At 40.3% G+C, this 17,510-nt stretch overlaps 1 protein-coding gene across 9 annotated transcripts in view; it reads left to right on the plus strand.

Annotated features, from left to right (window-relative positions):
• EPB41L4B (erythrocyte membrane protein band 4.1 like 4B) overlaps positions 1–17,510 on the plus strand; it is a 1,031,490-nt gene that overhangs the window by 405,954 nt on the left and 608,026 nt on the right. For 3 of the 9 annotated variants that reach the window (XM_073587752.1, XM_073587748.1, XM_073587751.1), the window contains one exon: positions 1,776–6,088. The exons of the other annotated variants lie outside the window; for them this stretch is intronic. In XM_073587752.1, coding sequence (XP_073443853.1) covers positions 1,776–1,912 — 137 coding nt within the window. In that variant the 3' untranslated portion in view covers positions 1,913–6,088. Of the gene's footprint in view, positions 1–1,775; positions 6,089–17,510 lie in introns of those variants that run through there. 9 annotated transcript variants of the gene reach the window in all.

Raw genomic sequence — 17,510 nt, forward strand, 5'->3', positions numbered from 1 at the left:
TGTATTTTTAAATCACACTTTTTGTTCTCCTCACTTCCTATCTTTTATGGCACCACTTTACCATAATAGATCATGTTTATAACATATCACTGAAGTGACCTTGGCCGTTATTAACTAAGGACTATGGTAATAATTTACTCAGATGTCATCCGAGTGCAGTCGATGTCTCCACAGACCCATTGACTTGCATGAACAAGAGCGATGCGAATATTGGATAAAAGTAGGGCATGCTACGAGTTTTCCTCAGACATAGTCTATAGCACATGTTAATATTATTGGTCGAGTGCTATCCGATATTTTGTTATATCGCACTCGGACTCAGAATACGCAGGTCTGCATGAGCCCTTACTCTGTCAAAAAGTTACAATTTGTTCAAAGCATGGTGCCTAGAGTTGAGCGAATTTGTTCGGGTTCCCTTTTATTCGGTAAACTATAGCGCTTACTGAATAAGCTGCAGAGGGAACCCGGATCCATTGAGCGGGCCGGCTGATTGGCGCTGCATGTGTCGTGGCTGTGTCACAGTCACAGCCCATGCATGGAGAGCCCAGCAAACAGTCGCGATCCAGGAAGCTGGGTTCCCGCTGCAGCTTATTCAGTAAGCGCTATAGCTTGCCGAATAAGAGGGAACCCAAACATTCGCTCAACTCTAATGGTGACATACATAGTCCTGTGAAGACCTCATTCAGACTTACTTTTTTCGTGCTAGAAAAAGTCCCATTTCTAATTCAGTGTCCCGTATCCAACTCTCATCAACTTTTTTTTTTGCCTATTTGTCTGTTTTTATCGTCCATAAGACATCTGTTTTTCTTGTATACAAAATAATTTAATAAATTTGCAGAAATTAACATGAATAAATGGTTGTTTGTTTGCAAATTGCATAGAAAAACTGAAATTTCCCAGGTTTTAATCGTCGCAGACAACTGAACTGCAAATAAAACAACCTGTAAACATCGTCCATAAACTATAATATAATAAGAACATGAATCATTGACGTGTCAGTGAGGTCTATATTGTAAATCGGTACATTCATCCAGTTCGCTTGCAAGGTGTTGCATTCTGGTTACGCCCTGCCTCTCCTCTTCCTCACTACCTTCCACAGCTTCTGCAGTGTTCTTGATGCCTTGGGTTTATCACTGTTCCTCTTGGAATGGCACACTTGATCCATCTGCTAAATGTAATTTGCCTATTTATTGCCGATTAACAGTATCAAATTGAGGCTAGTGCCTGCCGTTAGTGTTGATCGAATATCCATATTGCTATGGCGCTTACCGAATAGCTGCATCGGGAAGCCAGATTCCTGGAGCTCTCCCGATGATCAGCTGTTCAGCTCCGAACATGTACATGTGTCGTGGCTGTGTGACAGTCACAACACATGCATGGAGAGTCTGTTTGTTGAGCTCTCCATACATGTATTGTGACAGTGAAACATCCGCGACACATGCAGCTGTGGAGCTGAACAGCTGATTATCGGGAGCGCTCCAGCTCTCCGGGTTCCCGATGCAGCTATTCAGTAAGCGCTACAGTTATTTGGATAAGGAGTTATCCGAAGCTATTCACTCATCCCTACCTGCTGTATAACAAAGGGAAGCCATGTTCTTTGTCATAATGTTCTAAACATTGTAGACAACTACCGTACTTGTATAAAGATTTTAGTGAAAATAATTTTTATGCATTTTTCTTTTAATGTTCAAGTGTTTTGATGCTTATTCTTAACTGATAGTGTATTTAGACTAGTTCCATTTTGTAACTAACCAATGACTGTGCAAATGGCACAGGCCATCTTCTCATGATGACAGGGCATTTTGGAAACCAGTCTCCAGTGGGGATGGCAGAAACACACGATACATCCAAGATCAAAACCAAAGGAATTTGGGAGGCATTCAAAGCATTCATTATCAAGACAAACTCATGACAACTCTGTGAAAACCATAAGACTAACTCCAGCCATCATCAGATACCATTACATTCACGAACTCATCTGTCTGTCACCATCTGAATCCAAGTATTGTGTAAAGTACAAATGCTTATGTTTTCAAGCTAATCTCTCAGGTAGAAGCATGTTTTTTTAGTTGTATGGATTTCACATAATTTGTTTATTGGGAAAGACTGTTAAAATATGTTTGGCATATTGCATTTCAATCTTGTGAATATGTTAAGACAATGAATTGTATATTAAGGCCAAAATGCTGTAGGTAATCACAATATGTATTTATTATTCTATTACTGTTGCTTTAAAAAAAAAACTGAGTTGTTGGTCCTTAAATCTACATATGGTACGATAATGAGTTGATTATGGCCATTGCTAGGTCAAATATAAAATCCTGAAATTGACTTCTCCCCAAACTTTTGGTAAGTACTATGCACTTCATACACATTTGAGCTATGCCATTGTATTTAGCATTATGCATCATCATGGATTGAAGTAAATTGCTTAACTTTTAGAACTCAAAAATACTTGGATGCTAAGATATTTCTATAGGAAGCATCTGACGTGCTATATGTGCCCTTGTGCATCATGCATTGTTTTTGTTTCATAAGAGTTCAACTTTAAAGGACTTGTATAGTAATATGATATAGATGACATATCCATCTGATAGGTAATAAACATCCAATCTGTTGGGGTCTGATATCTGGCAAGCACTTGGATGAGCCGTTATCAGCGCTGTGGTTGCCAGATGTAGACAATGAATGGAGATGCACTGCACAGCTCTAATCCATATGTAGCGGTTGCTGCAAGGACTGCAGATCAACTCTTATTATTCTCAAGGAAATAGTACTCTGCTATTCTCAAAAGAATAGGAGCTGATCTTCAGTACCTAGCAGCTGTTGCTACTCATTGAATGCAGCTTCACAGTACACCTCCATTGAATTTTTATATTCGTCATCGATTGGCGCTAATTTTCAGTTATAGGAAACTCAGAACCTTCAGAAAAAAAGGTAAAAAAAACTGATGCTCGTTATAATGCCCAATTAGTGGTTGATCTGCTCATCGTTCTTTATACCACATGCATTATCTAAGAAGAATAAAAATCCATCCCAACCAAAAAAAAATTTCAAATTCTCCTTAAATAGCAGCTAACTTTAGTTTGACAGAAGCATTTATGACAGATGATTAAGGAATCTTGTTAACACCGTTATATCAAGTTGGTGGACAGCTGTGCACCCATAAAGGGAAATGACAAGTCCAGTATCACTTTAACATGGCCAGTCTATTCCTCCATTACTGAGAAATCAGCATTTGAATGTATATGCAAATGAGGCTGTAGATCTGAAGCTTTTATCACTTCAGCTCTTTTCCCCACCCGCTGCTGACTCCTCTCCTCTAAACAATCCTTTGCCTGAAGTCATGCAGCATAGATGATGTTGGTCAAGTAGGTGAAGGCAGTACTGGTCTGGGAATAGAGCTGGAGTGGCAGAAGTTTCGGATCTACCATATCCATTTGTATATCAATTCAAATACTGATTTCTCAGTAACAGAAGAATTGACTGGCCAGGTAAAGGTATGCTATGATAAAGGAATCTGGAACTCAGTAGGATTACAGGATATATTATGTATTCACTGTTCTCTCCTGACTTCTGACTCCATTGGCCTATTACTTGCTTTGTTCCTCTTGTTGCTTTTCTATTTTTCATGTATGTCTGCTGAAGGTTAGTAAGCCCGAAACATCACACACCTATACACTATAAAACAGATGAATAAATAACATAATTTTATCCTACTGAGTGCCCGATTCCTTTATCATTGGATATTTATAGGACCCGATCCGTGCACCTGGAAGCTCCAGTAGTACCGTGTTTCCTCTGTTGTACAGGTATTGCTGGACTTGTTTTTGAAAACAGCTACATGCACATATGAATAGTTAGTGGTGTGAAATCCTGCTGACTAATTGCCTTTTACCAGGAATTACTGGTGTGACTATAGAAGTCACTCCTTAGATTTCATCTTGGCTATATAAGTCATATTACGTGGAGGTTTAAAGCGCCCTTGTCACATTGGCTTATAGCACTGTTTTGATGAAACCATAACATTTTTTGAAAAGTTTGCAGCCAAAAAAAAGTTATAAAAGAGAAACTGAAAATGTGAATACAGGCTATATAGTCGTATCTACGGTAGTGCATTGAATCACCACATGGGGAGTTTAATGCCGTTTTGGCGCTGTTGATTTCTATTGTACTTCACTTGACGTCCACCAAAAATATCTTTCAGTAAGATGAGCGTTAGTGGCTCCAAAGGGTTAGTTATTATTTTGGTGTCTGCTTGCTGTTTTGTTTTTTAGGAAAAAAATGAATTACAATTAAAACTGTTAGCATGTCACACACAAGCAAGCACCTGTGAATATAATGGAGTGAGACCTGCAGACAGAAATTCATGATTTAGGCATTACATGCAATAATTTTTAATACATTATGTTGCTTTAGTATATAATTTTATTTATTTCTTGAGTGTATTTTTTTCTTTTACAATGAAAAAATGGTAATACTCTACGTATGACCTGCCAACAGTGACTGCATGATTGGAAATATGTATTTGGAAGCATAGGAACACTGAGCAATTGGAAGGAATGTAGCAGATCCAGTTGTTAGAGCGCTGTCCGTTAAACAGTATCTGAGTTATGATGGCACACCATAGTCTTGGTTTTGACCTTATCTGTGAATCTGGTGCTGATTTCAGAATTGTTTTCATTGGGTACTATAGATGGATGGCATTATCTGTGGTCAGGCAGTCCCATATTTGCACTTTCCAAGTGGTGTAAAGGGATTTTCTACTTTCCTTGACTTGGAAGCATATGAACTACCCTATGCACAGCTGATTGGAGACTGAAAACCTATAATACTTGAACTTTTATTGTATTAATTCTGCAAAAAAGCTTGCTTAACTGATGGAGGCAAAACCTGCTGCTGGGACGACAGGGATTTTTTTTTTCTTTTACTACTTGTGCCTTTTAAGATGTTGCATAGTTTCTTTATTTATGATTAAGCAAATCAATCTTTTTATTGTTTTAGCTCTTGCTTTTAATGTTTCACATGTATTGTAAATAATGTTGTTTTATTGTTAGGTTAATGCAAAACTGGTCGCTCTTAATTAAAAAAAAAAAAAAGAAAAATTGGATTATTTTTGTATATTAGTGCCATTATAGCCTTATCTTAATTTTCTTATATGGAAAGAAAAAACACTGAAATACCATGTTAAATGTGTTCAGATACAAAGTACACTGAAATATTGGTTTTCATTTCATTGACTTGTGGATGACACTGAATTTACAGCAATATTGGCCAGTCACAGTATAGCTTACATTTTCCATAGCAGATAAAGAAAATGAAAGCTACACTCTGGATTCTATGTGCATGAAGACTAGTTTTTTGTATGACTAATTTGATTAAAGGTGGCCCATTGTTTTCTTCTATTACAGCACTTGATTTATGTTACAGAGTTTCACCATCTTTTATTTGTCCTTTTTTCTTGAAAGTGATATGCTCAGACCTTAATGGCATACACTGTTGAGAGTTACTAAGTAATTAGTCACCCTAATGTACAAACCCTCTTGGAATACATTGAAGCAGATTTAACAGGGAACATGGCCATGTCTTTATAAAGTATGAGAACTAAAAGAACTTGCCTCGTTACTCACAGCAACAATTCTGCGCTGATCATTTTTTTCAGCTCTGTTCACAATTGTGTATGTCTTCTGCTTGTAACTGAATCCACAGTGCTTTGCCAAATGCAGAAAACAATGATGCTCAACAGTCTTCCAATTTGATGAGCAAAATATCCCTGTCATTGGAGCAAGGCCACAAAACTATTCGACTGCAAACGTGAACATGGCTCAGATGGTTTTACACACTGGAGAAACAGCACATTTTTAGACAGTTCTTAGTTTATTTTTAGTAAGAGTTAGGGTATTTGCGCACGTTGCGGATTTGCTGTTGTATACTTCTGCGCAAATTCTTCCTATTTTAGCAGAAAACGCAGCTGAAAATCCGCGCAATTGGGATGCTGATTTTCGTGCGGCTTTCTCTGCGGATTTGTAAGCTAAATAAATATATTATTTAACAACCAAAGAAAAAAGAATTGTAATGTCATTTCTTTGTCCAACCTCTTCTTTTACATTCTCCATGGAAGACTATAATATCACATTCCATGTTCAAATATATTTCCACACACAAAGGAAATATAAGTGAAAAAAAAAATAAAAAAAAAAATATATATATATATATATATATATATATATATATACACCCATATGTGTGTTAGCAAGATATCCTCATTAATAAAATGGTACATAAAGAGTTAAATATAAGACACACAAAATTTGCATGAAACGCAATGTTTATTTTTTTTTAAAAAATATAAAAATTATGTGAGCTTCCGCATAATTATCTTAACCAACAGAGGGAAAACTGACGGCTTAGGGCAGATGTTGAGCCAACAATCATAAAGGTACCCAGGCTATTAATATCAGCTCACAGATGTTTGCTTAGCCTTCACTGGCTAGTTTACAGGGGAACCCCAGAAAAAAAATTGACATGGGGTCCCCCTATAAAATCGAACCAGGAAAGGCTAGGCATACAGCTGTGGGCTGATATTAATAGCCTGGGAAAGGGCCATGTATAGTGGTGGCAAGTGGGGTAATATTTCTGGAGTTGATGTCACCTTTGTGTTGTCAGGTGACATCAAGCCCACGGATTAGTAATGGAGAAGCGTCAATAAGACACCTATCCATTAGTAATCCTATAGTTATATGGTAAATAAAGACGCAGCCAGAATAAAGTCCTTTATTTGAAATAATCAAGCAGACTCCTTTATTAAATCTTAATTTACCATACTTACTGCATCGCCTAATCCCCGAATCCCTCGATCTCCTGCAACAAAAATAAAAAACCAACATAAATATACTCCCCGTCCAAACTAGTCCATTTACCGAGTGTCCCACAACGATCTCACGTGTAGAACAGTCACATCGGTATTTGTGACTGCTCTACAAGGCCTCTGGTGATACACTGACAGGAGCTAATTGCTCATGCAGTGCATCACTGAGAGTTCACAGGAGTTTGTGCTCTCACTTACGGCACTACCGCTGTGTGAGAATTTTCTCATGCAGCGGTGCCGCAAGTGACAGCTTGAACTCCGGCGACCTCTCTCACGGTGGTGCAGTGATACACTGTGGGAGGATCACTTCCTGTCAGTGTATCACCGGAGGACGGGTAGAGCAGTCACATTCCAATGTGACTGTTCTAAACGTGAGATCGTCGTGGGACACTCGTTATTAAATGGACTACAGCGGAAAGGTAAGTATATGTTGGTTTATTATCTTATTTTTGTTGCAGGAGACACGGACGTCGAGGATTAGGTGTTTGGAGAGTATGAATGTTTTTTTTAACAATTGAACACAGTCGTCGGGTGATGGGACAACTACTGGCCCACCATCGGCTCATGCTGTCACTGTTATATGTGGCCGCAGACATAGCTGAATGGTAGTCCCATCACACAATGCCTGGCTACGCACACCCGCAGACAGACATGCACATATTCTCACACACATTCTCCGCTCACACATATTCTCTGCCCACACACACTTCCTCCTTCCTTTCCGCAGCATTTTTGGCAGGCAGATCCGCAGCTAATCCGCAAACCTTCTTACACTTGCGGTATAGCTGCGGATTTGACTGACTCAATGTAAGTCAATGGGTACAGAAACGCTGCAGATCCGCAAGCAGAATTGACATGCTGCATAAAATAAAACTCTGAGAATCAGTGCGGAATTTTCTGCAGCATGTGCTCACCAGTTCTGGATTTCCATTGATTAACATTGCTTGAGCTACCCTTTGCTGATTTGGTGCAATTCCAGGCAGGAAAAAAACACTGGATCTGCAACAAAATCCGCAACGTGTGCACATAGCCTTAGAGTCTGCAGTAAGAGAAAGTAGAGGTCATTCTTTTTATATTTCCCATTATCTTTGAATCTACTTTTTGCTCTGCCTCAAAACATTGACTGAAAAACTCCTACAAGTACTGCTTTGCTAACCATGAAAACTCTACTAGAATTAGTTACCATGAGCAGCTACGCCAACAGTTCTACTAGATTATTTTGACAAATATGGCCCATTGAGTTTTACAGATGTGTTCTGTAGTTTAGATAAAGTATATAGTTGCTGTATGTAAAATATATATATATATATATATATATATATATATATACACATATATATATACTGTGTGTGTGTGTGTGTGTGTGTGTATATATATATATATATATATATATATATATATATATATATATATATATAGTCATATACACTATGTAGTTGTTTGTATATATAATACAGTGCAAAAGATTTGGGCAGGTGTGGGAAAAAATGCTGCCAAATAAGAATGCTTTCAAGAATGAAATTAATAGTTTCAGTTAACAATATGCAAAGTAAATGAACAAAATAATCTAAATCCAATCAATATTTGGTGTTCCCACTGTTTTACCTTAAAAAAAACAAACAAAAAACAAAAATGCATCAAATCTTGTAAGTACGGTTTCGGAAGGAACTAGGAAGGAAAGTTGTTCCATACATCTTGAAGAGCAAACCCTTCTGTGGGTGCAGGCTTGTGGAAATCCCTCTGCCTCTTCGTATGATCCCAGACAGATTTGATGATGTTGCGTTCAGGGCTCTGTGGGGGCCATGTCATCACTTCCAGGACTTTTTGACCTTTCTACACTGAAGATATTTCTTAATGACATTGGCTCTTTGCATGGGGTTCTTGTCTTGCTGCATAATAAATTTTGAGCCTATTGTACTTTTCCCTGAAGGTATTTCATGATGTATTTAAGGACACTCTTAATCTTTGCCAAATTCTACACCGCTCTGCAAACACTGGACCTTTAGCAAGCAAGCTGCCTTTGTACCAAATATTTCAAATTTTGACTCATAAGTCCAGAATATTTGCTGCCATGTTTTTCTGCACCCCAGTTTGTGCTGTAATGCATAATTTTGACACTTTGCCAGACTTTCCTAAACTATAGAGGAGTGTAGCTGAGTCCCACCGCTTGATGCCAGTTGTTATCACACTGCTGGACATCTTCAGTTTTCGATGGAAAGAATGATGTGTCTTTAATTTGGTGGACTAAATTTCCTTGGCTGCCCACTGCGTACATGGACCTCAACGTTTTCCATTTTCTGGTGTCATTGGTGCTGAGTAATATAGGTAGATACTGCTCAATTATACAAAACCATCAGAGAGATGTCTGGGTGTATGTTTGGGGTTGTTAACCTGCTTTAGAATAATTTTGGAGCCAGTATCATGAAGGACTGTCCTCAGTGTGAAGAACAAGGAGTCCTGGAAGTGAAGATACGGCCCCCAGAGAATCCTGATCTCACCATCGCATCTTTCAGGGATTACATGAAAAGGCCAAAGGATTTCAGAAGGATTTACATAACCCATTGTTCAAAAGGGTACTGTATGTGGTTAGTTCTCCAAGACGACTGGCACAATCTCCCTGCTGAGTTCTTTTGAAAACTGTATGCGAATGTACCTAGAAGAAACGAAGCTGTCTTGAAGGCAATAGGTGGTTGCACCAAATATTTATTTGATTTTTATTTCTCTTTTGTTCCCTCTCTTTGCATCTTGTTCATTGATAAAAATAAACTAGTAACGTTTCTAGATTTGAAAACATTCCTACTTTGCAGCATTTTTTTCACATCTGTCAAAAACTTTTGCAGAGTACTGTATATTTAATGAAGAAACACAAACTAGCAACCACAGTTCCAACATTTAAAATTAGGATGTCGCATTAATATATCAAAAATCTATAACTCATCGGAATATTGCTGATTCTAAATAACTGATAACTTTTTCCACACAGGGAATTTCTATGTATTTGGTGTTCTCATATTAAAGAATTGGCTATGAATGTTTGTTTACAGTCCTGTTCCCAACAACATTTTGTGTGACTTTATTGTATGTGCTAGGTACAAATAAAACTGACTTTTAAATATTACAAATTTTATTTTCATTGATGTCTGTTATCATTCACAGTTCTGTCTTTACAGCCTCAGCCATCATGTGTGCCTGAGTCAGCCATGTCTGGTTTGCCACATTCATCAGCTACTTTAATGAAACACATTACATTGTAGTTTACCATTTGGACTGTGTGGAATTTTTTTTTATCCAGATGCTAAAAAATGCCCTATGTTTTTTTTTTCTTTTTCTTTTTTTTATAAAATAGATATTTTAAGAACTATATTTTTCTGAATGTTCAGAACATTTTCTACAGTATAAACAGGAACATATATCCTTTATTCTTCTGTCCTACCATTATGCTTCTTTTACATATTCAGGCTATGACCAAAAAAATGTGTTTACCTCTATCAACATCTACTTTAGGAAGTGGAAGTAAATGAACATAACACGTCTCCGCATTGAAATTGCAACACCAAGAAAGAGAAGTTGTGGAAATATGGAAATCACAGGATCGAAAGACATGTTATTGATATATGATAATGATGAAAATAGGAAGTTATCAAATTATTTGAATTTATTCAAGATAGAGAATAAGCAACACATGCAGAAATAATCATGCATTGGCATGATATCAGTGAGGATATGTAATGGTTGTTTGAGGAATGTTCTGTCACACAAAATGCATTTGGGCACGCAAATCAAAACCCGCTACTGGCAGCTTCCTTTGGAATTGCCAAACATTGATGTCCAAAATGTGCTTGATGGGAGACAAGTGCAAAGACTCTGCAGCATATGGTAGTCTGTTTAGGCCACACCGGTTTCTCACAGTAACATGAACAAAATGTGGCCTATAGTTGTCGTATTGAAAAACAGCTCTTGAAACACTTTGGAGAAGTGGCCATACTACTGGTTCAAAATCAATGTATCCTCAAGCTGTTGGTGTACCATGTAAAGAATACATAGGTCTGGGTACCGTACATTATGCCACTCCATAATGTAACCCGCCTGCAGTGGAGCTTGATGATTTTTGTGCTCAAGTGCCTTCAGCATGGCAGAATATTTCTTCAGACAACGATAAATAATCTTAAATGGCAAGTCCTGGTATATGCACATATATTTCTGCATGTGGTGTTCATACTCCATACTAAATTATATCTAGAGGTTTTTATCTCCTTAACGACCACCGATACACCTTTTAACGGCGTCAGTTAAGGATACTTTTCCTCAGCGTCGCTTTTTAACGTATTTTCTATAAACTTGTCTATCGGTCTTGTGATTATTAGAACTGTAGACTTTTCCTTCTTGATGCTGAAAAGTAAATATTTAGGAATGTATCTACCTCAGTTACTGGTTTTCTGCCATAAAGGGCATTTTATTTTCTTATAATAATAATCTTTATATAGCAGCAACATATTCCGCAGCTCTTTACAGTTAAACAGTTCCAAAACACAAGTCAAAAGTAACAACGTTAACAATACAATAATTAAAGCAAAATAAGACGACCCTGCTCGTGAGAGCTTACAATCTACAATGAGGTGGGGGAGATATAAAGTACAGGTGTGTATTTGCAATGGAGCATTTACAATGATGGTCCAGCCATCTTGAGGGAGTAAGAGATGGATGGAGATAGCCCATTCACTACACATGCACGCTAACACATAGAATGGCTTTGATTAGTGAACGTGATAGGCCGCTCTGAACAAATGTGTTTTGAGGGAGCACCTGAAGCTATGCAAATTGTGGATAGTCCTAATTTCTTGGGGTAGAGCATTCCAGAGGATTGGCACAGCGCAGGAGAAGTCTTGGAGTCGGGAGTGGGAGGTACGGATTAGTGCAGAGGTTAGTCGAAAGTCGTTTGCAGAGCGCAGCGGTCGGTTAGGCCGATAGACAGAAATGAGGGAGGAGATCTAGGGGGGTGCTTCACTGTGTAGAGCTTTGTGGGTTAGCCAATGTAAGGACTGGCGAAGAGTGGACGCATCAGAGTACCGATTAGCCAGATGGATGACCCTGGCTGCTGCATTAAGGATGGACTGGAGAGGGGATAGTCGAGTAACAGGGAGACCAATTAATAGAGAGTTGCAGTAATCCAGGCGGGAGTGGATCAATGCTACAGTGAGGGTTTTTATTGTTTCCATGGTGAGAAAAGGGTGGATTCTAGAGATGTTCTTTACGTGTAAGCGGCAAGAGCGGGCAATAGATTGTATATAGGGTGTGAAGGAGAGATTGGTGTCAAACATAACACTCAGACAGCGCACCTTCTGCAAGGGTGTTATTATGGTGCCACCCACGGAGAGGGAAATGTCAGATTTAGGGAGGTTAATAGACGGCGGGAGCAGAAGAAGTTCAGTTTTGGAGAGGTTGAGTTTCAGATAGAGTGGATATGATGTTGGAGACTGCGGACAGACAGTCACTGGCGTTCTGTAGTACAGCAGGGGTAAGGTCGGAGGATAACATATAGTTGTGTGTCATCAGCATAAAGATAGTACTGAAAGCCAAATCTGCTGATGGTCTGTCCAATTGGGGCCGTGTAGAGAGAGGAGAAGGGGGCCAAGGACTGAGTCCTGAGGTACCCCGACAGCGAGAGGAAGAGGAGATGACGTGGAGTCAGAGAACAAAACTCTGAAGGAGCGGTCAGAAAGATAGGAAGAGAACCAGGAGAGAGCAGTGTCCTTAATGCCTAGTGACTGGAGCCTAGAGAGTAGGAGATGGTGGTCAACAGTGTCAAAAGCTGCAGATAGGTCAAGATGAATGAGCAGAGAGTGGTCACCATTATGTTTTGCTGTCAGAAGGTCATTGGTCACTTTGAGTGCAGTTTCAGTCAAATGTAGGGGGCGGAATCTGGACTGTGAAGGGTCTAGAAGGGAGTGAGTGGAGAGGTAACGGGTAAGGCGGGAGTAAGCTAGGCGCTCCAAAAGTTTAGAAATGAAGGGGAGATTGGAGACTGGTCTGTATTTGTTTGTGCAGGATGGGTCGAGAGCGGGTTTCTTTAGTAATGGAGTAATGATGGCGTGTTTGAAGGAGGATGGGAAAATGCCCGAGGAGAGGGAGAGATTAAAGATTGCAGTTAGGTGAGTTGTGACGACTGGAGAGAGAGAGACTGGAGGAGATGTGAGGGAATGGGGTCGGTAGTGCATGTAGTCGGACGAGAGGAAGAGAAGAGTCTGGAGACTTCTTCTGTGATGGGGTCAAATGTGGAAAGTGAGCCAGGGGAGATGCAAGAAGGGATGGGAGTCTGTTATGATTGGGTCACCGAGGAGGAAAGCAAGACCAAGCTAAGCCACAGAAAACCAGAGAGGTTGGTAACTAAGCGGATTGCAGACCCCTGATCCTATCCACACAATTAGCAGTAGCCATGGAGCGTACCTACGATGATTCTAGACACCTCGACACAGCCGGAGAACTAAATAAGCCTTAAGCAAGAAAAGGGAAATCTAAACTGCCCCAGAGCAGACCCCAAAGGAATAAAGGAATAGATAGCCCCCAAACATATATTGTCGGTGAGACCAAGATGAAAACACAAACGCAGGTAGGAAAATAGGCTGAGCAAACGATGGGGCCCAAACTAACTAGACAGGAAATGAAAGACACTGTCTGCAATCACGCAAAAAACCCTGCAAAAAATGCCCAACACGTCTGATAGAAAAAATACTGAAGTCACTAGACTTCGCCCACTATATCAGCACTCTGGTATATTCTGAAAGCAGAACAAAGAGAGGCCAATCTAATAAGGGACAAAAACTGGCACAAACAGTAACATAAGGATGGAAATTCAGCACAGCCCCAGCCGGGGCTGGCTGACCACACAAAACTGAAATGGACAAAACCAAATCAAATGTGAACAATAGCAAAAGAACACTTAGTTTCCAGCTCAGTCCCTGCATGCTCAAGCTAAGACCTCAGGAGGCAGGAAAAAATCACCAGCAGGGATAGAGGGAGTCGACTGTCTTAAATCCAGTCAGAAACTCACAATGTTCAATCGTTCTCATTATCAGGTGGCAGACCTCTGTTAATTAGATCAGCTCCATTACCTCCTCTAACCACCAGAGGGAGCCCGGAAAGAGAACTCGCGACCCCTCTGTCAATATAACCATCTTCACTACCTTCACCAGTAACCAGAGGTAGGTCAGAAAGTGAATTCACAACAGGAGTCACAGCACTTGGTGGTTGGGAGCAGATTTCTTGATGGATATTATCTATTTTTTCTGTAAAGTGGGAGGCCAGGTCATCAGCACAAATGTCTGTGATAGGGGCTTGTGCTTTTGGCCTGAGGAGGGAGTGAAGTGTCAAAAAGTTTCTTGGGGTTGTTGGCTAGTGAGGAGATCAGGGTGGTAAAGTAAGTCTGTTTGGCAAGGTGAAGGGCAGCGTTATAGGTTCTTAGCATAAATTTGAAGTCGATGAAGTCTTCTGGTGTGCTGGTTTTTCTCCATAGGCATTCAGCACTCCTTGAGCATCGCTGGAGAAGTTGTTTGCGATGTGAGCAGGGCTGTTTTACTCTGTGCTTGGAGGTTCTGAGGGTGAGTGGAGCTACTTGGTCAAGGGTGCTTCTAAGAGTGTCGTTGTAGTGATGAACAGCCAGATCAGGACAGGAAAAAGAGGAGATTGGGGACAGTGATGAGTGTAGGGAGTCTGAAAGTGTCTGAGGGTTAATGGCTTGTAGATTTCTGAATGTGTGGTAGGTAGGAGTGAGCTGGGGTGGGCGAGGATTTGTGAGCGTGAAGGAGAGAATGTTGTGGTCAGAGAGTGGAAGTGGTGATTTATTTAGGTGGGAGATTGCATAGAGCCGGACAAAGACCAGATAAAGGGTGTTACCGTCTTTGTGTGTCTCAGAGGTTGAAAGCTGCGAGAGGCCTAAAGAGGTGGTTAGTGATAGAAGCTGGGATGCAGATGTGGAAGTAGGGCTGTTAATGGGGATGTTGAAGTCTCCCAGGATAAGAGTTGGTAGTTCTGAGGACATGAAGTGCGGCAGCCAGGCTGAAAAGTGGTCAAGGAAGTGGGTGGGTGAGCCTGGGGGGCTGGTAAATGACCGCTACTCTGAGGGAGAGGGGACGGAAGAGCCTGATGGTGTGGAACTCAAAAGAAGGGAATGAGAGTGATGGAACTGGGGGGATGACCAGGAAAGTGGATTGTTGGGACAGGAGTATGCCGACTCCACCACCAAGTCTGTTTGTGGGTCTCGGGGAATGGGAGCATTGTAAGCCACCATAGGAAATGGCAGCAGGAGAGACAGTGTCAGAATCCTGAATCCAGGTTTCAGTGAGGCCAACAGATTAAGAGAGTTGTTCAGAAAGTAGTTGTGCAGGAAAGGAAGCTTGTTACAAGCAGACCGTGGATTCCAGATGGCACAATTAAAAGATGGAGATGAGGGAGTGCAAGTAATATTAATAAGATTATTATGGGTTCGATATGAGGTAGGGTAGGGGTTGGGGTATGGTGGACCAGGGTTTGGGGAGATGTCACCTGAAATCCATAGGAGTAGGACGATAAAGAGAAACAGTTGTTGGAATTGTAAGTAGTTTTTTTTTCTGCGATGTGTTTGGGCAAGATGGGCTGAGGTTTCTCAGGAAGGTGAGGCGTGCATGGGATCTTTACATGGGAGAGGGAAGTATAGAGGGGCTGATGTGTATGAGTCGTGATGGAAGGGGGATGGGGTGGTGAATGTGGATGCCAAGGGAGCACAGGAGGATAGAAATAAAGCAAATGGTTAAAGGGGAGTGCAAAGTGTTGGTTATCTGACTCCTACCCTGATTAACTGCCATGGATAACTGCAGTTTACTTGATGCTTAGCTTCTGTAATGCTTTGCTTATGGGATGCATGCATGCTGTTCCCCACACTGCGTGCTTCCCCTTAGGACCTACTACATATATAGGCCACACTACAGGGTCAGGAGAGAGGGATTGTGGGAGCTGGTTGGGGATAATTTGGCAGCTGGGGCCAGCACACCAGGGGGTGGTTAGATGATCAAAGGCAATATACCAGGCTGCATCTATATGCTATAGCACCTTCCACCTGATAAGATCTAGAGAGGCCCCAGTCACGGATATAAAGCAGTAAGTATTAAATACAAGTAATTACATCAATATTTACAGTGTATAATAATACACCACTTCTTACAAATTATTGGTTAAGAAACAATGCACAGTTTTGTTGGTCTATCATTTCTGATACCAAGCTACTAATCTTTTAGTTCCCTTTTAAGCAGGTAAATTATAAAATTGTTGCCTACCAAAAAATTAAAAAATCATTATTAGGTTTCTAGCCATAGGTGATGGATGCAGGCAAGAAAAATGTCAACATTTATCTCTATGACCATGTGAAGGGAATGGATTTATATTACAATTTTTTTTCAAAGTTTTGGAAATATTTTTTACCTATTTTGTAAAGAATTTTGAGCCCAAAATGTTTATAATTTGAGGCATACTAAACAAAAGCTGTAATAGTTGTCTAAAAGCAGAACCTGCCATAGTTGACAGATTGTAGGGAAAAATTAAAATGAGACAAGACCACGAGAACCGAATGCAACTGCTGAGCACCTCTTTAGACAGGATAAGAAGCAGAATATAGTAGTATCAGGAGAACACTGGACTCCCCTATGGACATCTACCTAGCGCAGGAATGTCAAACTCAAATACACTGAGGGCAAAAATTAAAAGCTTGAAAAAAGTCGTGGACCAACTTTGATATTTATTTAAAAAATGTCTACAATTGAGGAAGTTTTTACTTATCAAATATAAACATAAACTTTTTCATATGGAAACAAACAAGTTGTCCAACCACGAAATCCCGTTTTTTTTTTAAAGCTAATCTGTGCTCTATTGTAATATACAATACCCCTATACATTTAGTTTTTTGTATCTGCTTTTCATTCCTTCTGAATTTCACTTTATTCTCTGCACCCAATTTGTTTACCTGCTACAATACCAAACTTGCCAACTCCCTATGCTTTATTATTGAACCTCACAGCCGGAGCTGGCACCGCCCAGCCTCAGCATCCAGCACTGCCCTCGGCCCACCTGCTGAACACTCACTCCAGTATTGGAATTAACAGAGCAGTCTGTGGAAAGCTGCAGGGGACCCGCCCGGCATAGTGGGCAAAATACACTCACCCTGAGGGCCAGATTTGGCCTACGGGCAAGAGTTTGACATATGTGACCTAGAGGGTACCTTCCTAAACCTTGCAAATCAGTGTAGGGCCTTTTATCATTTGATGTAGCACAATTAAATAAGCAGCTAGACAACTAGGGAAAGCAAATTGGGCACTGTAATCTGAGATTATTTGGACTGTCTGAATGTACTGAACGAACCTACTCTCCAAGTAGCTTGTTGGAGGATTTAATACGAACAACTCTGGTGGGCACAAATTCTCGGCTTTGCTTGTTATACAAAGTGTACACTGTATACTGCTATAACCTTCTATATCTGGTTCCCTGCTTAAAATCTTTTATTGCAAAGTTCCTGAAGTACCAGGAAAAAGTCACTAGAAATTAATGGCAAAACGCTGGACTTCAGATGGAGAGGTCGACACTCTTAACTCCCAGCCAGTCACTCACTGTCTTCGTCTCA

This window comes from Dendrobates tinctorius, unplaced genomic scaffold, assembly GCF_039654945.1.
Source record: "Dendrobates tinctorius isolate UK_male_01 unplaced genomic scaffold, ASM3965494v1 ptg000102l, whole genome shotgun sequence".
Lineage (NCBI taxonomy): Eukaryota > Metazoa > Chordata > Amphibia > Anura > Dendrobatidae > Dendrobates > Dendrobates tinctorius.